The 25,760-nt window shown below is 39.9% G+C and overlaps 1 protein-coding gene across 2 annotated transcripts in view; it reads left to right on the plus strand.

Moving 5' to 3' along the window:
* The window catches only part of EDIL3 (EGF like repeats and discoidin domains 3), a 257,146-nt gene extending 237,531 nt beyond the window's left edge, over nt 1–19,615 (plus strand). For both annotated transcript variants that reach the window (XM_080372556.1, XM_080372555.1), the window contains 2 exons: nt 5,153–5,308; nt 15,704–19,615. In XM_080372556.1, the coding sequence (XP_080228682.1) occupies nt 5,153–5,308; nt 15,704–15,853 (306 nt within the window). In that variant the 3' untranslated portion in view covers nt 15,854–19,615. The remainder of the gene's footprint in view (nt 1–5,152; nt 5,309–15,703) is intronic.
* Nucleotides 19,616–25,760: the final 6,145 nt, after the last annotated feature.

Genomic DNA, 25,760 nt, shown 5'->3' on the forward strand with positions numbered 1-25,760 from the left:
CTCTTTTATTTGCCAAGTAGAATAGGACTACCCAGAAATTCATTAGTGGCAACAACTGATAAAAAAAGAGTGTAAAAACCTCACAAAGGTAAATAAATGAAAACCTGGCAGAAGAATGACATTTCTCAAATTACAAGAAAAGCTGTGCGTAAGATTAGCCATACTGGGAGCAGAAATGTAATATCTGTAAAAAAAATAATTATTAAAAAGCATTATTGGACTAACGTTAACCCTCAGCACTCCTGAAATCTTTCATCTCATCTCTCTCCTTTGCATCTTTGAATTGAAGCTGAGATTGGATGTCCTGAGATGAAGAGATGCACAGCTGAAGGTCAATTGAACCATTTTACCATTATCTTCACTGTGAAATAGGACCTGGTGGCCCCTAGACTCTGAGGGTTTTTTTTCTTCTCTTTTAACATTACAGTGTAGATAAGGAGTGTGTTATTTTTAAAGACTGTCTTTGCTTTTCACGCTTTGGTTCACATGGTGGAGTATCCTCACAGAGCATGAAATGGATTCCTTTCAGAGGAAATTAAGCCAAAAGACGTGCTTCAAAAGTTGGTGCAGACTAGCTGGAAGTAAGAGCCCTGCAGCACACGCTGTGTGGCTGTGCTGCTCTCCATATCGGCTGCTCTGCTTTACAGACCTGAGCCCATGGCACCGATGCTCCTCAGTATGAACGCAATGAACGCAGCCTGTGCTTATTGGTTTCCCAGCCCCCGGTGCTTTGGGCAGTGTGGCTGGGTTTTGCTGGGTGTCAGAGCATCACAGAATGATTGAGGTTTTCAGGGGACCTCTGGGATTCGGCTGGTCCAATTGCCCCTGATCAAGCAAGGCCACCCAGAGCCAGTTGCCAGGTATGGCCATCTAAATCCATCTCCCCCATCAGTGTGCAAGGTGCTGGAGAATTCTACAATTTGTATCTTCTTGAGGCTCTTCTTCTGGCAAGCCAGAGTCGCGGTGGTGTTTCTGTTCCAGGAGAGACTACTTGAGCCATGTGGCCTCTCAGCTTCAGGTGTGATCTCATGAAAGCCACCCACTTCCTCTCCTGAGCCCAGTGCACAGGTGGCTTATCTTCATCTGCTGTCCTGCCTCCTTTATAGTCCCAGCAAATGCCTGGAACTTAACGTGTTTCCTCCAAGTATGCAGAAGAGGGAAAAGAAGTGGGAGGGGATGTTCAGAAAGTCATGGTTGATATTTCATGGCACATCTACTCCACTTGCACTGAGCTTCCTGATATAACAGAGACCCAAGCCAGTAGGCTGTGGAGGCAACGCATCACCACAGGGATGCTCATAGCTCCATAGCGGTGCTCAAACACAGTGCATGCAATTGCAGTTGTACTGCTTGCAGTTCCAAACCGGTTTATGGGCAGCTGTCCCAAACGTCTAGAAGCGTCTCATCCTTATGTTCTTGCTTTTGGGAGACATGAACATTGCCAGGTTTTCTGATGCAGGTTTCCACATCTATGAGTTGCGGTTCTCAAGGAGTTCAGGTGCAAAGGTGGCTATATGAAGACTAGGGGCATCTGCATAGTCAGATGCTGAGAGCTGAAGTTTATTAGCTTGGGACTGCTCAGAGCAGAGATGTGATTGCATGTGACTGTTTTCTCCAGATGAAGAAGATCTACCTGGAGTACAAGTACTAGTCCCTCTGCATTTGACTGCACACTGACACAGAGCTCATGCTGCACATCCGTGCATCGTTCATTAAAAAGGTTTCATACACAGGTGGATTTGTCTTTGTGCTTTTCTTAAATTAATTCTCCTCCAAATCACACTGAATCGTCTTTAACATCTGAAGCAAGTTGGGAAAAGGGAATAGGTATAGCCCAAGAGAGTTCTTTCAGACACAAGATGTTAAACTGCTTTTTGATCAGCTGCTTGTAGAAATGTAAATTCAACTGTAAACCATGGTTCTTCTTGTAACCAGCTAATGATCCTATCAGTTGCAGACTAATTGCCTCTATCTCGTTCTAAATTCTGCCGCATTGAAAAAGCCAAAGTCACATTCTGATCCTGTTAATCACATTCAGCTTTGAAGAGTACATAGTGGTTGTGTGTTAATTCAGCTTCTCTCCCTGGTAATTTATTTGATTGCCTGTTACTTGCAATCCACACTAACTGAATAAATGTGTTCTGTGTCCTGATGGGAAGTTATGACTTTGTTTAGGCTATTTTCATGCAGATGTTTTGCCTAGAAATTGGTGTAAATTCTTCTCACCTTTCTGCTGTAAATACTTCCAATAAGAAGAATGAAAAGTGAGGGTGTTAACCCTTTGTAGAAGGTAAGAAAACAACAGAGTAAAACCTATATTTCTTTAATGCTAGGTTGATAGCACTCTTTATTGCCTGAAGGGTTCTTATCAGCTTATGAATAAATAAGTACATAAGATACTAAATTATGAGAAGGAGATGCTGGTGCTATGTCCTTTTATTTTTTCCTCCACCTCCAGCAATATGTATTGTTTGTATTGTCAAAACCTAGAACAGATTGTGTCTGTTTATTACTTCTTTTTTATTTTTTTTAATATAATACACACACATATATTCTACATAGTGCTATGTAAGTCTTTCAGAAAGAGACTGAACATATGCCAAATTACCTTTCAGCTTCCCACATCATTTTTCTGAACAAGAGTACAAGGCCACTGGATTATGTCCTATAAGCACAAAACAATTGTTACTGGGACATTTTTATTAACACTGGATCTATGTGATAATAAAGATTTATTGTGATTTTACCTTTGAAATCCCCTGAATCTTAATGAGAATTTTTTCTCCCTGTTCTGAATTTCAATGAGAAATACCCTGAGTGGCATGGCCATGTTAAATATTTGTGAAATCCTTCTAGATTACTTTCAGCGTTTTAAAAATAAACAACTGATTTTATGGAGGCATATTTTTTTTTTCAAGTTAACAGGAAACACATTGACTTTTTGTAGAAGCGTTCTCTCTAAAAAGAGGTTACACTTGTAAAATGCTAATTCCAAAATCATTTATAAAAAGTATCTGAAGTTGACTCTGAAATATTTAGTTCAAATGCTGCCTCAAAGTGTGGACCAATTAGTGATTCCTTACCAGATCAGCTTTTCTGAAAAACACACTATTCATTTAGATTCCAAAATATTTGGAGGCAAGGTCTGGAGACCTGGTGCTTATTAATTCATGAAAGACTTGTACTAATTATCAGTGCTTATTTCCCAGAGGCCCACTTAGGCTACGGAAGCAAGCCCCCCTGCCCTCCTTACAGAAGAAAGGAGTCCCTTCAAGCAGCCCACAAGAACATCCAAAGCAGACTCCTGCTCTGAGCGATCATTGATAGAGTCCCTCTCTCCACTGGCCAAAGAGAAAACAAAAAACATTTTGCCTCTCAAGGATACTTCCCTCATATTCTGGGGTGCTCCTCTGAGCAACACTGCTGCTATCAGACGGCAATAAATTAGTTCATTCTGGTAGAACCAAAACTCTTTGGACCATCTGCAGAAAATTACATTTTCCACTTAATTGTCATAGTACCTCAGTATTGAAGCTTTTAAGTTACTCCTTAAAAGGATTTGCTACTCATTGTTTGCTACCTGTCTTCAAATGTTGAGGCAGGAGTCTCCAGTCTTACTTATCTGATTGCTCTAAAGAGTCTTTTTTTTTTTTTTTTCTTTTCTTATAAGTGTAGCCTTACACCTTTCTGTGCTTTCTTCTTTATAGATTCCAAGCTATAGTGTCCATCTTTCAAAGGCATTGTCTTGGACTAGCTGACTTCTTCCGCTTGTTTATTTTTCCTTCTCTTCTCATGATTAATTTCTTATGCTTTGTATCACATCTGTTCTTCTGTTGTGCGCCACATTCCAGTCAAAATCTGGTTTGCTCAGGGGGACTTTGCTTCCCAAAATCACAAGACTGCATCGTCAGTATTTGATCAGCCAGAGTTTCTTTATTTCTTCATCTTCTCTTTTTAATGTTTTGCTGTAAAAACATTTCACTCATCTTCTCGTGAAGTTCAGCACTCCTCTCATTTTACTGTAATATTTTTACTATTAGTCTCTCTTGCCTGATTTAACGGACAATATTAAAAATGCTGACTGCTTCACAGCCATTTATTCTTTGAAATAAATCTACCTTTATTCTTTTTTTACTGTCTTGCAGCATTGCTGGAAGACAAAGAATGGAGCCTCAGTTTTACCTTCACATTTCAAGAAAATGTCAATTTTGATAGGGAATTCAACTCCCCCATTCTTCCTCTAAAAATACATTATTAGGTCAATTTACTTCTGTTATTGTATTCAGTTCCTTGATCATTTTAATCCAAGGCATCTGGCCCGAATCTCTTCTATTCAGTGTTGGGTTCTGGTTCAAAAGAACTGATCACAGATGTACTGACCCATGTGAAAGCCACTCGAAAGCTCAGGTTTTTATTAGGCATTAAGATTCCTGCCTTGAATTTTTAAAACTCTTGTGCTAAGATTATAAACTAAAGAACTCAAAAAAACCGAAGGAATGAAACACTCAGAGCTTTAGAGGTAGAAAAAGAAACAAAGGCTTAAAAAGAGAAGAAGACTTCAGCGGGGAAATAAGTGTGTTAGCAAATGTTTTAAAAGTCTTAGTAAAGCATGGACTCTGTTACTGCAAATTAAATGGAAAGGTGTTTAGGGAACCAGCCTCTAGCATAGTGGATTCTGATTATGAGGAGCACATGGGAACAGTTTTTGGCTACACATTATTTGCAATGGAGACTGCTGTTTTGTTGGGACCATGTATGGCACCTAGCGCAGTGGAAAATGGTACGAGATTAGCCCCATTGTGCCCTTAGGTGGTGTAAGCAGTAAGTAACCTACAGAAAACCGAAGGAAACTGACTTGGAGCTTGGAGAATGAAAGTTACTGTCCATGATGTCGGCGTGCAGTGGGCACAGTTGCAAAGCGGTGCAAAGCCACCTCTTGGACAGGGTCCTCTCTTGCCGTTCACTAAGGGGCTTCTTAACAGCCCTGGGGTTTCCTGCCTGCACCTGAGAACTGTCTTGTGAACAACTGTGTGAACAACAGTGCTGTACTATTTTGCTTTTGTGTGGTGTGAAGTCAGTTCTGATTACGTTCTTCTGTGTTCTGTTTTATATCTGTTTGTTGGTTTGTTGTGGTTTTTTTGTTGTTGTTTAGGTTGACCTGCTTGTCCCTACGAAAATCACCGGCATAATTACCCAAGGAGCTAAAGATTTTGGTCATGTCCAATTTGTGGGGTCCTACAAGCTTGCTTACAGCAATGATGGGGTACACTGGATCATATACCAAGATGAGAAACAAAAGAAGGATAAGGTAAAGCACAGAGAAAATTAATGTTTTGCTTACATTTGCAGAGGAATACATCTGCAGTAACTCCAGTGCTGGAAGCCTCTAGATTATTGCATGCTGCCTGCTTTATAGGGTTCCATATGCATGGGAACCCACAGATAAAAGTCAAAGTGAATAAAAAAGAGTCATATAACACAATGACATTCACAGTGCAGTAATATCATACCTATCATGCAATGCACCTGATTTACTGCTATTAAATATGGGACATAAAACTTTACAGTTCTCCATTTATTGGAATTATTTCTTCCTTTAACTCTAGAGAAGAAGGTATATAAATAGTGGTTTATTTGAATATTCAAAAACAGTGTCTTGGTGCATATTTTGGTAAGTATGCATTATTTTCTGTAATTTTCTGCAAAGCACATCTTCAGTGTACCTCATTACCTAGCCATTTTGGATTGATACTTTTTTTCCTGGAAATTAATCACTAAGATTTCAAATACCCGATGGAAAGATAATTTTTTATTACACTATTAAATGAATACAAAAGATAAAAATTTTCACAACTTCCTTTGCAAATATTTAATGAGAGGCATAGAGAAAGTATAGATTTCTAATTGATTTACCCGGAAGCATTTAACTTTCGTCTTGTTATTTAGGATATTATTCATTATACCTTTCCTTTAAACTGTATAACACTGCTATTCATAATATAATCTGTTAAGAAAGAGATTACAGCGTATGCATTGCTTAAGGGAAATGTTAAACAAGCTGACAAAATGTGAATTATTTATTAAATATCTTAGTGGGATTAATTCTGATTGATTGAAACAAAAGGTACATTAATAAAAATACCAGATGGCTGATATATCTGATAATGTATATCTTGAATCTGGTGGTTTTAACATCTGTATTCAGGGTGATAAATGTTCCCACTTGTACTTTGTTTTCTTAAAATAAACAAAAATTCTTCACTAAAAATTATTACCCTTCATATGGGCATTTAAATTCAATTTTCTGAGGTAATGAGAAAGCTTTTGATATGTATTGATATGTGTTGTATGAGTACAGGTAGATCTATTGATGAGGGGTTAGATACCTTAATCTCTTAAATTTTACTGATTTAAAATGATCAATCAAAGGTACATACACCCGTCTGTTAGGGGAAGGTGTCCTAAATTTCTGGATTAAGTAGGTACATAATTGTGTGTGTGTGTGCATAGACATGTTTCTAAGATTATTATCCAAATACGACTCTGTAAAGGCCCACTCTTAAAAGCCAAATGGCAGTTCACTGTAGCTTTATCCTGCACTGAGATTTTTCCCCATAAAATTCTAAACGATTTTAGATTGAGAAAACAAAATCAGTTGGTTTAGTCATCCAGCTGAGAAGGTCCTGACAGCAATGATTACGGACGTGTCTGGTATAATTGGTTGTCAGATAAAAACTGGAACAAGCAACTCACCTTTTGTAGATGTACCATAAGCGCATTCAATATAAATGACAGCCAGTTCAGTACTTTGTACACATCCCATTTTAAACCCCTGGCATTTAAAAACAGAAGCAAAAGATCTACTTGGAAGAAATGTCTTCTCCAAGCCAAACTTCTATTAGCAAACTGTTGCATCCATTTTAGTGGAAGAAAGAACAAGCATTCAAGTCTCCAGTGAGAAACGCAGTAACAGTCACAAGCAAATCTACAAAAAAATGCACTCTCACCTAAAGCACACTTCCAGTCTATACTTATTTATAACATTTGCCAAGGCAAATTAAATTATTTTTGCTTTCATCATCACTTGGATTGTTAATTGCTATATGCATATTCCATTAGGAGCAATGGAAAACTCTTATTAATCATTGTCTTATTAAAACATCTCATGTCCCATATTGATTAACATCCCTAAGAATAAAATAGATGCATATTATGATGATCACATAAATAATAGCAGAATGTGACCAAATACATCTAGCTGGAAATTGGAAGTTATAACTGCTGAATTTATATTTGTACAAAATAAAAAGATCACTTGGTATGAGTCTAGTCCTCAGACTTTGATACACAAACACTAATCGAAAATATCTTTACTCTTTCTAATTTTTTCCATATGGCAAAAGTCTGGAAAAGTCAAAAGTCTGATGACAGAGTCTGACATTCCAGAGATTCTAGCTGTCAGTCAGTGAACTTGGCAAAACTTCATAGGAGGCAGGACTGGAAAGGATCTCAAGACAGGACCTAGACATGTACCTTTTGACCTGTGGAGAGACTACATTCCTTTCTTCCCATCCCTTCTGAGGTCTTCTCAACAGAAAATGGGATGCAGTAACCCCCACATCCCTTCCAGCCACCCTAGGAGTACAAACAGCTCATTGTTAGAACTAAGGCTTAACACATTCACCCATCCTTCACCTCACACAGTGCTCATATCCTGCACTATTCTCCAGCAGATTATTATTTAATATGTTCTTAGAAACAGCCAGTGATTAAAATTCTATAATATAAGCAGTCTACTCCAGTGTTTAAATATCCTTAAAAGTGGAAAAGCTGCTTATCCGCCTCCTTGCAATACACCCACCCTGTCCTCAAAGGACACACAAAACGTGATTTTATCTTCATCTTTTCAGATAGTTTGTTTTAGCTGAGGAATGTTAACCTATTTTTTCTCAGTTTCTTCTTTGGGGGGGGAAAAAAAGTCAGTTCTTTCAGTCTTTCCTTAAAGGGTATGTTTTCTCAGCCTCAGATCATTCTGCATTCGGCTTGGACCAGCTCTTCCTGAAGTCTGGCTTCCCAAACTTGTACTGTTGCAGTCTTTAGCACAGACATACTGATGGCTCCATCATTCTGCATGTACCTGTGACATTGGTTATGACTTCCTAATGTTTGGCTTGCTACTTATAAAATTACACCATTGCTCTTCTGTGTATTTCTCCAGTTGGCCAAGACCACTCTGAATTTTGATCCCACCTTTCAAAAGGGAAAGCCTTGGCCACATCCGCATTTTTAACAAGCAAATCTATTTCCATCATCCATTTCATTACTGAGAATACAGAAATTGCATTCGGGCAGAAGCATGGAGCATCACTCAGTAAAACTTTCCAGTCTGACACCAAACCCTTCACCACTGCTCCAGATAGGTGTGTGTTGATGCAGTGTGCTCTCATAGGATTTGTCCACTGGATGTGTATAGCACCAAAAATACTGGCTGCACTCTGGCAAGTGTAGTGGAACAAAAATACAAGTGAAAAAATAAAAACAACAGAAGAAAAAGCAATGCCGTGCCTCATCCACAGGGAGAAGAAGAGAAATAGCATCATTGGTCCTGTCTGATAGTAACATCTTTGCACAGGATCCACAGCAATTCCCTTAGTTTAAGTCAAGATACAAGATTTGGCCCAAAATGTGAGATGACTGTAGAAGAAACCATGTTTTCACAGCGAAGTGAAAACTTTTCATGAAATGTTTCTATGTCCCCAGGAGACACCGAAGGGAGATAAAAGATAGATACTGGCAACTGTCAACAACAGCAACCATAAATTATTCATTATTTACCCTCATTCAATCTATATATTAACTGAACATCTTGATTTCTTCTATGAAGGATAGAATATATAGATTTCTTATTTCCTTTGCAGACAATTTACCCATTCTGTACTCATCCTGTGATCCTTGTACAGTCATCCGATAATTTAGGAGAATGATGATCCCAAAAACTTTCAGGGAAAGGAAGACAGGATAAAAGAGAAATAACTGCTTTTAAAGTCCTAACAAAGTATGTCATTTTTACATTCTGGAAAAGGAAAGCTAAACAATGTCTCAGCCACAAATTTTGGAGATGTTGGTAGGCTGGTAATAATGACTTGCAGATGAATATTGTGACTTTACAATGCTTTGAAGTAAGAGCCGAGAGCTTAATCCTGTGTGGTGCTGAACATCTGACTGTTAAACAGTTTACAGGATGAGTCCTAATGTATCAGTGGATCTCGGTGAATATCTGAAGCTATTCACTTCTGCCTCTTCATCATCTGTGAAGTTATTTTACAAAGGAAAAAAAATGGTATCTTTTATTCACAAGCACGCTGTGTGCAGCCTGTATCTTTGATCAACTTGCAAGAAATTAGTTGTTTAAAACAGAAGAAAATATGGTGTTCAGTTTTGTTCTTTGCACCATTTCAAATGGAAAAGCTGTTCCAAGAACAGTGGCTCTTGCACCTCCTGTTTGGCTCCTGCTATTTTAACAGCCAGTCATTTCAGTTCACATCTGTGCTGAAATTCTGAGAATGCTGACAAAAAGGTACTGGGGGAAAAAAGCATGTCTTTAAAAAATTAGGCCTTTCTCATTAATTTTAAATAGTTTGAAATATGGAAAATATGAAAGATTTTCCTGTTGTCTTCAAGAAGCAAAATAATTTACATTACAGGCTGGCAAGTAGGAAGCAAATACGTATTTTTTAAAAAAGGACCAGAGCTAATGGCTATCTTGTTTTTCTCAACTAGAGGTCAGTATCTCACTATGCCTCCAAAGCTAAGGGCATCCAAACCATATTTGACCTTTTTTTTTTTTTTTTTTTAATCATATTCCACGTGATTTATAAATGGCACAGCCTGCTGTAGATAACTCAAAGCCAGCTGCAGCATCAAATGGCATTTTAGAGGCTGTTGTTTAGAATAAGATTAGAACATTTGAAAGTAGCCTAAAGTAGCCTAGCAGTCTGCAGCACCATCAGTCATTATTTAAGCCATCAGCAGTGCAATTAACTGCCAGCAGACAATATCCAGTATGCAAATGGCCACTGGATTTGAGCACAAAATTATGACGAGTTAAAAGTTACATGCTTTGCATGTCTAGTTAATTGCCATAGCAACAGAAGACAGGAACCTACTTAAAAATTAAAAGTTAGATCATGTCAGCTGAAACATCTGTCTGCTAGATTTGCTAATGGTTTTTCTGTATGATGTTTCATTATCATAATACCTGGTTTACATTGACAGGTTCAATTCCTACACATAATGCACATACTTAGCACAGTTAAAGAACATTTTTTTTTAGTATTATTTGCATTATTGTTATTTAATACTATTATTTTAAATAATATTTTAATCTAACAGTAAATATATTTTTTTCTGCACTCGTTTAAATTATGAGTGACTTCTATTACTTCCAGCTGAGTTACCATGATTTGTATCAGATGAAAATCTAGTTATACTCAGTCTAAGTCGTACCTCTAGCACACGTATCTCTCTCCTTGGTAGCATACTAAGAGCTGAAGGAAGACAACATCCTCAAATTAACAGTCCTTACCTTGCATTTCTATAAGCATTTTGGGAGGGAGGCTGGTCTTTAAAATATTTCTCTTTTTTCTTGGCTTTGAATCTTCTGTCATAAAGCACTTCTGAACTATGTACAGTGGAGTAAATTCCCACTTTAGTAGCATCAGTAGATAGATCAAGTGAAAAAAGTAGCAAGAATGCGATAGTTTGTTTCACAAGTTTGAAAGTTTTGTCTGCCTGGTATCTTGAAGAAATAATAAAGGTCATGTAATACATGTTCTTATGTACCACGGAGAGAGAAAAAAACAGTCCTTCTCCTGGCAGTGGACTCTTGCATAGCTATCTGTTGCGTGCCAACCAACTAACTGCTGATTCCTCAGCCAGTCCTGGGAGAAGTGCTCAGTAAAGAAGAAAGGAAGATGGCTAAGACTGGTAGCGGAAAATTTACACCCAGAGACTTTATGTATAGCAGGCTGAAAAGAAAGAATGTCTTTTTTTTCCCACTTAATCACTCCAGAAACACATGTGCGTGCACACACACAGAGGTACATGTGTTTACATATGTTTATTAAAAAAAACCCAAACCTCCCCAGTCTTTTAGAGCGGAAAGTATCTTCCGAGGAGTGGAGTATGCCTGTAAACAGTAGCTCTGCTTCTGCTGAGAAATCAAGACACCCTTCACCACCTTTTACCTACTGGTTTTCACTTGTAACTCTTCATGGTGAAAAGGTTTCTACACCAAGAGCAAAAAATTTCAAAGCAAGTAAATGGGCTGTTCAAGTCTGCAAATTCCCTCTTTTGTTTAAGCAAGTCTTCTTCAGTGAATAGTAATGAGGAAATAAAATGTTTCCAGAATAAAGGAGTATGACTATCAATAATTACTCTTCATGCAGCTTCTTTTTAGATTTTAAGTGAACAGTGCTCCCTTTATTTGTCCAAACACTGAGATGTTTTGCACGGAAGCAAACTCCATACAGAACCCAGGTCTAGCTACTCTTTAAAAATAGTCCTTTAATATGAACAGGTTTGATGAAATAATGTGTTTAAAATATTCTTCTCAGAATAAAAAATACGGTTAAGGTACAGCAGCCAACATAGTGACTTCACCATCTGAGGCTTCGTTATTAAAAAGTCTCAAATCTCATCCGTTATTATAAATAGCAGGAACCAACAATGCTATGGCTGATGCAGAGTTTTCATGTAATTTAAGTTTCTGCGAGACAGGAGATCCAGAAAGATTCTCTGTGCAGAATCAGACTCCCTGGGTTTTCACGCTCCATGCACATCCATTGAGACAGCACCACAAACAATCTTACCCACTGCAGCCACCAATTAATGAGTCCTGTGGATGTGCCATAAAACCTGGTCCAGCTCCATGTTTGGAGCAAAGCAAACATCAGTTGTAATAAATTCCACTTTTCCCAAGCTGCTGTTCTTCAGATATTTCTTCTAAATAATTCTGTCGTAAAACATATATAGTTTTCTTCTTAAAATTTGAATCAATTTATGTTGTCATTATTCGGATTTGCTGCTTGAGCCATAAACCACTTAGTTATATTAAAAATTCTCAGTGAATGTTTGAAGGCAAGACATCCAAATTGCTTGTTGGACACAATTATAAACAAGGCTTGTTTATACTTCAGAAATCCTTTTGGCAAGGAATTTCAGTAAACATTTTCCAGGTTTTCATCCTTTTTTGCACAAACTGATCATGAAATAAGTTATCATACTTTAAAAAGTACCAACAGCATGCATTTTCTACTTTTTTATTTTAATAGCAGCTGTAAGAGACTAGAGGAGCTACACATATGTGTGTGTGTGTGGGGGGGGGTGTATGTGTAAACTTGCTGAAGCTGCTGGGTAAATGTTTTAGCAAGATACACCTTTTAAGTACGCAGGCTGACATAACTAGATATACCCACTGTAAAATCTTTAACATTCTACAACAGGGTTGTCAATTTGGTTTTTTTTCAAAATTTGGTTCACCTTTACCCGCAGAGGCGCCCTGTGCTGCGGGAGCCACTGGGCTGGGGGAGGCTGAAGCTCTGTCCGAGGCAGGGAGCATCCTGCAGTAGATGACTAAAGAATTAAAAAAACATAGGGCTGTTATTCTTCCCCAGTGTACTTCCCCAGCCTCCAGCTTCCTTCTGTCTGTATCTTTAATAGCCCCTGCTGATTTTGCCCCTAGCAATTTACTTGTCCGTTAACAGTAGTTAAAGGCTGTGGAAATTGTGCCACAGTTTAATGGCATGTTGTCTGGGGAATCATGACCTTTAGGTGGCTCAGAATAACCTGGTATCTTTCCTTGTCCCCTAGTGTCTCTGGTAATAGTCTGCTATTGATTATGTCCATGCCACACCTGATTTTATAGGCATCTATCGTATCTTCTTTTAGGCTGAAGAGACCTAGTCTGTTTAATAATTTGCAAAAGGACATTATTCTGTGCTTGTGGCCATCTTGCTGCTTCACTCTGTACATTTGCTGTTTGAGATAAGGCAGGACCAGACCTGCACCCACCCAGAACTCAAAATCAAAATATGCACCAGCTTTATGCACTGACACTTTAATAACTTACACTCTGCTCTTTACTCCTTAACCACTAATCAGCTTGTGTTTTACCATCACTGGGCATTTTTTTCACCTGAAAAATTTTAGAGCTATGTATTGTAACTCCAACATCAGCTTCTTGAATGCTAATAAATAGTTACAGTCTTCAGAGGCTTTGTATACTGTAACAACCTTCTCAGAAACAAATGTGAGGAGTGATCATTTATGGTATGAGGGTACCGGCTCTTCCAAGACCTTTTAATTCCTTAGGTGGTTCATTTTGTATTGACTGGCCTAAAGCAAAAGATAATTAAAGAAAAACTACCTTTGGCTACAGAAGTAGCTTTTTTTTGTACGGGTAAGTTGGATTTACAGTTTTTGTCCTTTGTCTTCCCTGCTCATTCCAAGTTTCTTGACTCCATTAGTGTCACTTAGGGAACTTAGGCTGAAGTAAAATGAAGAGTGACAAAGAATACTTTTTTTACCATAAGGAATTTGCCATGGTTCCACTGGGCAAAAAAAAAATAAAATCCAGTAAATTTGCTCTTAGAATGTTTTATGCAGGTCACATTTGTGGATGCTGACAAAGCTTCCCTTACTTTGTGGTAAACTTATTTCCCTGAAATCCTTTTCCTGATCTACCACGTTGAGTTAATTTCTTGAAACCAGAACTTGAATTTTGAGGGAAGGTGAATTCAAGATTTGCATAAATCAACCTCTGAAAGTGATTAGTTTGACCTCAAATGCTAATAAAATTATGTATGAGAAGGAAAATTTAATTCTTGTTTTCCTGCTCTAAGCAAATGACATAATCCCACCTTCTTCAGCTGTATTTCTTGCTTGGTTTGCATCACATTATTTATTTTGCACAGCTACACGTGTGCCATAGAAGAGTTCTGGCAAACAACATTTATTGTTCTATGCCTTCATTTAAATGTTACCTTCAAAATACGTATTCTGTAGCGAAAATAAAATAGAAAGTAAGAGAATTTTCCAGTAGTTCTGCAGCAAGAATTGTCTGCAGTTCTGCATTGATTATCATCTGGCTTGGTAAAAAATATCAACAGATATGTAACATACATGTGCAAGAAATCAATTTGAAAAACAAAAAATACTTTTAAGCTTTCCTAGCTACATATTTTACGTTAGGGGGTGCCAATTCGTAGTTTTAATCACGAGCTTACTGCCTTTTATTGTATGCTGTATTGCCACAAAGGAAACTCAAATTCAGGTGCAACCTTGTTAGCCCAAGCTCCAGCTGTTTTAATCAACACTATGCAACAAAAAATTACTCCTGTGGTAAATACATTTCTTTCCTTAGACTCACAACACTATTATTTCTGTGGTCAGTCTGTCTGCAATTTTATCTATCTATCTTAACTTCTAGGTGCTTTAATGCTCCCATCTCTTTGTTATTGTGCTATCAGACATGAAGGGAAATTCATCACTTGTGAAAGGCCATCACTTGTGGAGGATGCATGTTTTGTTCAAGATGCCAAATTGATAGCACTCGAGAGAAGCTTTCAAAATTCAACAAAAAGGTGCAGCACAGAGACCCAAAAGTGCAGATTTTCATATAGTGCTTTGTAAACATGTCATGGAGGAAGCAGCTTAAGGGCTAAAATAGTAGATCAGCCTCTCCTCAGTTCAACCTCTGACATTTTACCTAAGAACTTCTGGGAAACTTGTCTTTCCACACTAATTCAGTCATACAAGCACTTCTTCGGCAGGTCGGTATTCCTTCTCTGCATGATGCAAATGAAACTCATTCATTTCAAGTCAAAAAGCCATCAAATTCAGTTTTTATAAATGAAAAGTTGATTGGTTGACATTTGAAGAGAATGAGCATTTCCCATAAAACCTGAAAATATCCCAAGGGAATAATCCAATCACTGTGCCAAAAGTGGTGCTGTGGCCTTTGAATTTAAGTGGTGGCTGCCAGGGGAAAAATCCAGCATTGGTTTAACACAGACAGATGTTTGGGAACTCACTTATGTATTTGTTAACCCATACTAGTGGAAATAGCACTGTAATATGCAATATACTGTGCAAGAATTTTTTAATTTGGTCACAAACTGATGCCCATAATTCGTATGCTGACTTTTGTTTGACAGAAGATAGCTTCCTTGATAATCAGTAACTTTACAGGGGTTTACACAGTTGCATCCAAGCTGCATTCATAAGCGATACAATAAAAATTCTTCTTAACTTTAATTATTAATGGTATTTTGTTGGAAACAATAACAGGATCTCCTGGGACTAATTTGACATGATGAAAATGCCAAGTAAAAGGCATTTAATTTTTTAAATGTTAATAATTCTTATGTAACTTTTAGAGCTGGGCCCTGGGTATTGGCAGAACAGCAGAATCGAAGGCTAGATCTGCACCACGGCTGAGCATGCCGTGCCTATACCAGCTCCAAGGTCCCTGGCATGCGATGAAATCCCAAGGTCTCAGCAAGGGCGGGTGCTCTTTGCAGTATCAGTCAGGTGCCCGGGTGCTCAAAATTCAGCATAGGGAGATGCCGGGGGACATCAGGAGTGTACCACAGCTGTTCCTTAAGCCACACCACCTTAAATCTTCTTGTTACTCGCCCTTCAGGTGTTCCAGGGAAATTTTGACAATGACACACACCGTAAGAACGTCATCGACCCTCCGATCCACGCCCGGCACATCCGCATCCTCCCGTGGTCGTGGTACGGCAGGATCACCCTGCGGTCAGAGCTGCTGGGCTGCACGGTGGAGGACTGAGGCAGACCTCCGTCAGGCATCGCCGCTCTCGGTGTAGCTAAAAGTCCCTCCATAGAAGAAACTGTGCAAAGCCTGTAGGATGCTGAGTGGGTTTTTCACGAACAAGTGCTCATTTTATGGTAGGCTGCTAACTGTCTTTCGCAAGGAGGTCTAAGCCTGCCCTTTCAATGATCCAATCCGATTTTGTCCTTCAAATCTGTTAGTGTTGTCCCTTCTGCTGTGGAATTATCTTTCTAGTTTTCCTTTGAGTTGTTCACACTAGTTGAAACGTGTTAGGGAAAAACAGCAGCATCCTTTTTACAAGGGAAGAGAAATCGCATGACAAAGCTCATTTGCAGCTTTAGAAACACTGGGCTGACAAGTTCTCCATAAATCATACTGTCATCTTACTTGCAAAAAGTGATACTGCAGCTTTTAGCAATAAGTTTACTTGGGGATGACTGCATTATAGTAATTGTGCCTATCAAACACTGTCAGTATTTATGACATATATTTTGGAAGATACTCCGTGGTGCTGTAAAACACAGTACCTTTGATGTTACAAGCTACCTTTCATCACTTTCATCTAAACAGCAGAGTCCACGCACCTAAAGGGTTCTCCTAAGTAACCCCATTTTCCTTCTCTATTTTGCATGCTATAGACATGGCCTCCATCTTTTCTGTTTAGCATCACCACAATGTTATTTTCCTTGAAAGAGGTGACCTGTTTGCATATGGAATGAAACCTGCTATCAGTATATTATGAAGTTAATTAATTTGCCAAAGTTTATTAATTCTGCTTGAGATGCGCTTTTTCAAGGAGGTTGAGATGAGACACCAGGGTACTTGCGGTATCTCATCTTAAAGCACCCACATAGTTCAAGGCACACAGCGCATCAGAAATCCCGAGCCCATTTTGTGACTTGCCCAGGGGTGAGCACACAACCCTAGATGGAGCTGCCTGCCCAATTACTTCTTTCAGATACCTCCTTAATTTCTGTGAGGAGGCAAATGTGAGGCAAAGGAATCAGGTGCTAAAAGACACACAGGAGGAATGACTCCCTTACTGCCAGGAAACTCGCTTGGTGGGCTCTTCTTATGGTGGCCATCGCAGCCTTCCTCCCAGGCATGAAGCCAGGAGGTGTGGTAGGAGTTCACCAAAGCTGGGCCCTTGGCACCCTCCATTCCCAACCGCATCTTCTCAGACATGCACCCGTGAGTCACGAGGAGGCTGGGTTTTGTCATAGCTCATCTACAGGAATGGTTCATATACATTATATTTTAACAACATGACAGCCAGTGTGGACCCCAGATTAAAAAGTAGGTTTTAGGAGGAAAAGTGGAGCAGTAGGAGGGACATTCTCCCCCTTGCCTCAGTTTCCCATGATGATACAGATAACGATACCAACCTTTGTAAAGCACTCCAATTTTCCTTGGAATAAAGTGCTGTATGACTGCACATAAATCTAAAAAAATCCTGGGACAAGGAGCAAGAGGATGTTTTGTCTGTTACCTGAAATGACAGCATTTGGGATTACTGCCACCCTTTTAATTTCATAACATGCTGATGGGGGGAGGTGGGGGCACATAGAAAGATATATAGAGAGACAGCTGCATGTTGTACCAAACCTCACTGAACTTATTTTTTGTCATTGTTACATTCTCACCAAAACAAGTATGAACCTGGGTGCTGCTTCCCAGGCGAACGGCTAGTTGGCCCACAGTCTGCAAAGGGCGAAGTTTACTTTGGAAACAAAATCGTTTGGATTTCAAAAACCTGCATTTAATCACACATTCTCCACCACAGACAAAATATATTATCCATTGAACTGTGAAAGACTCTAGAATAGCAGCCAGGAATTTTACATACAAGAATTGGGGATATATTGGTGGCGGTTTTCTGATAGTGTCACTTAAACTGTCACATTTTAACAAACAGAACACCCTGCCTCTATAAAACGACTTAATCCTTAAACTGTATTTATACAAGTATTTATTTTATAAGGCTTAGACATGTAAAGACTTCTAAAGAAGAGTCTTGTAAAGGTAAAAGTATGTGTAAGAAATGTTGAGGTCCTGTGCAACACTGCTAAGTTAGTTCTTTATTTTTTACTTTGTGCTGCATAACAAAAGCCACTAGACTGTTACTGTCTTGTCTGTAACTGTGTTAACAGCATTCCTTAATGATGTATATATGAAGTGGTCTTCAAGCATAGTGAGCAATTTTAAAGAGAAAGTCAATCATGATGGAACTTCTAAAGAGTAAAAAAATTCTGAATAACGGAGGACAAGTGTATTCCTAAATTACCTACTGCCCATGTTTTGCACTTTAGGCTCTGAAAAATAATAATTACAAAAATATATTTTAAAAAGTAATATATCTTTAGGGCACACACAGTATTTAAAAAGCTCCAAAACCATTTTCCTGTTGTGGGAGAGCTATTGACCCTACACTTAATTACAGATATGAACAACAGCATGCAGCTATTTCACTAGTCAGCTGTATGCAAAAAAATGGAAGGCCATTTCAGAAAATTAGGCTGCTTAGTGTAACAGCTTGATTTAATGTTCTTTTGAAATGTTCTGTGTTCTTAAGTGATTTTTTCATGCTTTTCATCTTTTGCAGCTTCAGTATTGGTTTTGAATTAATCTTTCTTGATTTATCAATGTAATTGTTATCCATTCATCTGCATACAAAAATTGTGTTGTCATGAGACCTAAAATAGTAATTTTATTTTGCATTAATTTCGAATTAAGTACTTTCATCCTTATGTCCTGTATCAGCTTTCATCCACCAGCGGTCTTCAAAACCTGCACAGAAAGCTCCATACATCGTGATATCACTCTGTGATAATGTATAAAAGAATCATATATTTGATGCCCTTAGAATTTCAGCCAAAATACTGAGGCTTTTCCTAAGTAAATTATTCCTTAGATACCAAGAAGCTTTCTTTAAATGGTGTTGTGCAGCCATAGTACCAAATTCTGCTCCCAGTACCAGCAGTAAAAATCTGAATTAACTCTTGATCTCTGCAGAATACTTCAGATTTAACAAAACAGATGAGAATCAGATTATGGTCTAGAATTAAACTTTTTTCCTTTGGTTGGATTTTCTTGTCTTGGTGAACACCATTGACATAAGGGACAAGTTATAAATTAACACAACTGTACTCTCCCTGTGAAAGCAACCAGCACCCCAAAACCAGGCATAAGTGCGGGACGGGGTACGCCCCTTTAAGAGGGGATGGAGAAACACCCTGAAGTGAACCTTGACTTCAGTGTTAATTGCAACAATGGCATTGAACAAGACTGGAAATGTTCTCCTAATTAAATTTCACCCTGAACCAGTTAAGTTTGTAGGCACACTTCACCTTTCTGTAGCTCTGTATTGTGCTACGTTTATAGCCTAGGAAATACAGCACTGGCACGAGGCTCGGTTTTAATTGTGTTCTGTTAAGGGCTTATCACGTTAACTGGCTCTGGTTTTGAGGTTGACTTTCTCTTTTGGAATGGCTGCATACAAATTAGTGTCTGTTTTGAAGACTAAGGATACTAAATGAGTGTATCTTTGCTATACAACAAATATGAACTATAATATTCAGTGCTGGCTTCTGATGTGTCAGTAAGTACAGAAGTATCTTGGACAAAATGACCTTTGCAACCTTTCAAGCTGTGTAATATTCAAATGGTTTTGTATATACTTAAATCATGTAGAACGATGTAAAACCAGTATGACCTTGTCTAGTCTTCAAAATTAACAATAAAACTTTTGAAAAATGAGGTCACTTATGAAGCACTTGTATCCCAACACCTGGAAGGAGATATAACTTATCTCAGCCTCACTGGCAGCAAACACGGAGCAGAGATATGATGCGGCATTTTCCTGGATGCATTCGCGGGGTCTTTGTGGTAGGTGAGTTTGTTTCTGGCAAAATCAACTGTGGTGCTGTGCTCCCTTCAATGTGTTCCCTTTGTTCTTTCAGATAAAAAAGCAAAGGTTCCGAACAAGTCTAAAAATATTTTTCTATTTCTTACTATTGCTCTCTGAATGAGCACCAGAAATGTAAACTGCCAATTTCATTTTCTTTAAGTCAGATTTCTGGGGTTATTTTTATCAATCCTTATCCTCTCTTCTCCACTCCTACACAGGGAAATTGATTTCCGAAAATGTAAGAGCAGCTGCAGCGCAGACCTGCTATGAGGCTTCTCGTGGAGATGCCAAAGCAGAGCCAGTGCTTGCTCATGCCCTGCCCTCTCTTCGCTTTATTTGCTGTACAGCCTGCTCCCTGAAATGTCTTATTTTAGTTTCATGTATCATTTCGATTTCTAAAGAAGCCTAGAGGTTAAGGTAGCACACAGAAAAGGTTTTAAACAATGAGATTTTTAGAAAATTTTAAAGCTTTACGTACTTATGAGAGATGGAGCTTCAGTGGTTTTCTCCTTACTGATCCAGAATAAGCCCATAGATATACATGCTTTTGCTTCGTATCCATTTCAGCTTCTATTCTTTCACCAAAAATTGTCTTTTAGAGATAAAAAACATCCCTGAGTATGCACTGATGACAGGTACCTTGTCTGCCAAATGTGCGGTCAGAACACTAATGGTGTATGGTCTTCCAACAGAAAAGTCACAGAATAGATCTTGCAGCTTTTCCTGATTACATATCTCTACCAGTCATAAAAATGAAAATATAATGGTGCACACAACAAGAGGATTCCTTTTGGTGAATAATGGCTGAGTATTAGCACTTCAGTCATAGACTTCTGAAAATACGCATCTCGAATCTTTCTGGGTTTTTAATTATAAATTGAAACTCTTTCATGAAACACAGGGCCAGTTCCTGAAGGAATGAAAAGAGATTTTTCCTCTCATTCTTCATAATTTAGATCCCCAGGAATTCTAATAAAGACAATGAGAGAAAGTAATGAGTAATTTTGTTCAGAATAGCAAGTATTTATCACTGTCCAACCTCCCGTACCTGTTGGTAATGAGCTCAAGGGATTAACATGACTATCAACACTCTACATCATTATGAAATAAGTAGTCTCTGATATTTCTGTGGAACATACAATGACACTTGCTTTGTACCTTAGATTCAAATAACAGGAGGTTAATCTAAGGTCACTAAGTGACCTGTGATCACTAAGCCTTGCAAAATAAATCAGGACAAAATAGAAGAAAATTGTACCAATAAAAATACATTTTCTTTTTTTAAATGTGCATTATTTTCTTAATAGATAAATATACTTTAGGATGGTTTTAAATTTAAAAGACTGCTTTGGATTAAAACATAAAAGGCAGACTTGTATAAGTCTTGTATAAGCTTTGTAACTGCATTTATCACAAATTTATCCAATGATATAGATCAGTATCAGCATTTGGGGAGCTGTATATGTATATATTTAAATGCCTCTAAACATAAGAACATGGAAATGTGTCTTGGCCTCACAGTTTAGCTTGCTAAGAGTGCAGCAAAATATATTTTACAAAGTATTTGTTAGTAACAAAACCAGTTGTGTTTTGAGATAGTATATATATTAATTCAGAAGTAGGCTCCACATGTATGGGAATGCATGGGGAGCATGAATAACCTCGCAAAATACAGGTGAGGCACAGCAAATGGAGGGAATGGTCACAGCACAGTCTGCTCGTCATAATAACATTTCTGATGCTGCTTTCTCGCTGGTTTACAAGCTAATGCATTGTGGTTATCTGAGGTTGCACATCAGATGATAGGTCAATAGGCACATTTCTGACGGCCACATGACGAGATGAAGGATATCAGCCCTCAAAAGATGGTAGGAAAGGTCACTAAACATTTGCATCAGACCGGAAAATCAAAAGCAATCTAAGTGAACATCTTGAAATATATTGGATTTCTGGGATGCTGCAAGAGGTCAGTAGGAGCTGTAGAGAAATGTATTGTATTGCCTTGACCACAATAAATACAATTAAGTACACAGACTGTTGGGCATAAAATATATATATGAGATCCACTGAAGCAGGATCAAAGGCCCCTTAAAAACTGATACAGCACGTCCTTATGAAAATGTCAGAAAATAAAGTATGATGTAGATGCTGTGGACCGATATACTATGGACTTTTCTACTAGGCCTGGCTGGGATGGATTTACCTGTCTTCACTGATGGGAAGGGATTTTAGGGGAAGGAAGCCACTGCTCAGAGGCTGGCTGGGCATTGGTCTGCTTGTGCGAAGCGGTGACAGACTGCCTTCCCATCACGTGGTGGCTCTGTGGGGCTTGGGGGTGTCCCCCTCTTTCCTTCGCTCATTAAACTGTTTTTATTTCAACCACAAACCTTCTCACTTTTGCTCTGCCTATTGTCTACCCTGTCCCACTGGTGGAACAGAGCGAGCCAGCAGCTGTGTGAGGCTTAGCTGATGTTTGGAGTCAACCTACCGTGACTTTTAACACAAAACATAAATCGTATCTGAGATCTAGAATTACGCACAATCAACTGTATGGAAGAGCATTTTGTCTGAATCTTCTTTCCTCACTTTTTACATCTGTCCTATTTTTCTCTTGAACTGTGTTGCCTTTACTATTTTTGACTTGGAGAAATTCCTTTATTACATGTGACTTGTGTTACTAAAACAGATTCACAGCTTCATCAGAAGAGGCACTGATGGAGATTTTTTGAAAAAGCAATTAAAGCATGCATTGCTTCTGTGAATATGGTGTATGCATTTGTTATATACATACAGACACACACATATATATAATGTGCATTTTCTACAGGCTGGTGTCATATATGTCATGGGGGAATACAGAGAGCAAAGAGGAAGCAGGAGGGTGATTTCACTTTCCATGTTGCTGCAAAACCTGTCACTCTTATATTTATAGAACTGCCCCAGTAAGTCCAGTGTGCATCATGAGACTCATTAGCGAGCCTAAGAGTTAATTCCATTTCTAGTGAACCTTTTGGCATGGGTGAGAGATCATGTTGGTTTGAGTATACTGCCCTTTCACTCACTATTTTCTTCCATTTCTCACAGAACAGAAGAGAAATTAGGATTTCTTGTGTGAAAACCAGACCTATTAGAGGTCCCGTTTCTGTTTCCAGGATGTATGGCTGTTGTATAATTTGGAAAGTAATTTTCTGTTATGTACACACAGAATCATAGAACCACAGAATGGTTTGGGTTGGAAGGGATGTTCAAACACCATCCAGTATAACCCACCCTGCGGTGGGCAGGGCCCCACCCCCACCCACCCCCAGCCCAGGCTGCCCCCAGCCCCGTCCAGCCTGGCCTTGAGCCCCCCCAGGGACGGGGCACCCACAGCTGCTCCGGGCAGCCTGGGCCATCTCACCACCCTCGCCGTACAGAATTCCTTCCTTGTATCTTACCTAAACCCACCCTCTTCCAGTTTAAAACCGTCGCCTCTCCTGCTGTCGCTACAGGCCCTGGTAAAAAGCCTCTCTGTGTCTTTCTAAGCCTCCTTTAAACACCGAAAGGTTGCCCTAAAGGTCTTCCCAGAGCCTTCTCTTCTGCAGGCTGAATAACCCCAACTCTCTCAGCCTTCCCTGACAGAAGAGGCACTCCAGCCCTCTGACCATTCTTGTGGCCTCCCCTGGACCTGCCCTACGAGGTCCCTGTCCTCCTGGTGCTGAGGACCCCAGAGCTGGACGCAGTACTGCAGGGGGGGTCTCACGAGAGTCATGCAGGGGGAGAGGATCACCTCCTTTTTGCTTTTGATGCAGCCCACGACAGGGCTGGCTTTCTGGGCTGCGAGTGCACGGTGCCGGCTCGTGCCCAGCCTGTCATCCACCAGTGTCCCCCAAGCCCCTCTCTGCAGGGCTGCTCCCGATCCGCTCATCCCCCATCTGTGCTGATACCGGGGACTGGCACAGCCCAGGGGCAGGACCTTGCACTTGGCCTTGTTGGACTTCACGAGGTGCACATCGTACCCCTCCTCCAGCCTGTCAAGGCTCCTCTGGGTGGCATCCCCTCCCTCAAGCACACGGGCTGCACCACTCAGCTGGGTGCCACCTGCACACTTGCTGAGGCTGCGCTCCATCCCACTTCTACGTCATTGATGAAGATATTAAATAGTATTGGTGCCAGTGTGGACCCTGGAGGGACACCACTGGTTACTGGTTTCCACTTGGACATTGAGCCATTGACTGTAACTTTTTGGACATGGCCACCCAGCCAATCCCTTATCTGTCGGAACAGTCCATCTGTCAGACTCATTTCTTCTTTAGTGGCAAGAATGTTGTGGGGGACTAAAAGAGGGTGGATTTAGATTAGATATTAAGAAGAAATTTTTTATTGTGAGGGTGGTGAAACTGGCCCAGGCTGCCCAGAGCAGCTGTGGGTGCCCCATCCCTGGGGGGGCTCAAGGCCAGGCTGGACGGGGCTGGGAGCAGCCTGGGCTGGGGGGGGTGTCCCTGCCCGGGGCAGGGGGGTGGGACTAGACGGTCTTTAAGGTCCCTTCCAATGCAAACCATGTGATGATTCTGTGATTCTATGATTCTATGACTGTACCAAAGGCCTTACGAAAGTCCAGGTGGGTGATATCCGTAGCTCTCTGTCCATTGATGCAGTCACTCCACTGTAAAAAGCAACTAGATTAGTAAGGCATGATTTGCCCTTGGTGAAGCCACGCTGGCTGTCTCTGACCATCCCCCTGTCTTCCACATGTTTTGACATCTCTTCCAGGAGGATCTGGTCTATGATCTTACCAGTCATGGAAGTAAGGCTGACTGGTCAGTAAATGTACCCAGTACAACTTTTTCTATCTAAATGGGAGTGAGAAGCAAGACTAGTGGCATTGTCTATAGTAAGTTCTCTACGATCCAGGTTTATATAATCTTTCCTGAACTTTAAAAATCCCAGAACTGAAATACGCTGCGCTACTTTCTACTTTAGGCTTTATTTGGCATCGAGTAGCTTTCATCGCAGGGACATGCCCCATGAATATTTCCCCATCTTTCCCAAGCACGCACATAGATTGGATACATATATACCTGCACAGTACCTCTTTCCCTTACGGTATTTCAGGATGCCTGTCCTTGCACCACTGACATAGGAAATAAATGAGCAGCACCACATCTATAGTCCCAAGGCTGAAAAGTGCACTGATCTATGAACTGAAGATGAGAGCTGTTTCACAAATGATGCTGCTGAGACCCAGCCTGTGTCGGGGACAAAGCCCTCTGCTTTGAGTATGGAGGGAATAAAAACTACCGAACAGAAAGGAAAACTGCAGACTGATGAGATTGGACTTAGAATGAGGAAACAATTTGGGAAAGGATAAAGAGGAGGATAAAGAGGGGCTTTGGGTTAGGAGGGCTGCCTAGGACCAGATGAGCAAGATTATACAGAAAGGCATTTAATGTATATGAACCATACTGAACTTGCAGCACGCTGTTCTTGGTGTTTCTCCAAAATTCATCTATGCAGTTTTTTTTTATTTTTTCTTGAGCTGACCTCTCTGCTCCCTCCTTCAGAGGATGCAAATGAAGGCAAACAACCTCCATTTCAACAAGTACAGTGTGAAATTTTGCAAAGGTCATTCTGGAAGCTACCATGTCAAAAGGCTGAAAGGTGCTCTGCTGCACTGTTGAAGAGTCACGGTTTCTTCTAGCACAGTTCCCAAGCCTACAACCTTGCCACAACCCACCCCTGAAGCCACTCCATGCTTCCCAAGGCATCCACTCGCATTGGCACGAGGCAGCCGAGCACCTCGGCGCAGGTCTGCCAGCGACGCAGTGCAAGTCAGGGCAAAGTCTTTTGTCATGGCAGAGGGAGCGTCTCTCTCAGGGCCTCAGCCTCTCTCCCTCCTTGGCAAGCTAAAGCTGAGCACACATATCACTAAACCCTGAACATTTGTCCTCAGTTAATGCATCAGTAAGCTCCCACAGACAGGTGCATGCAAACCAGATAAGTACCTGACGTGTAGCT

Source organism: Falco punctatus (assembly GCF_963210335.1).
Source record: "Falco punctatus genome assembly, chromosome: Z".
NCBI classification, from domain to species: Eukaryota; Metazoa; Chordata; class Aves; order Falconiformes; family Falconidae; genus Falco; species Falco punctatus.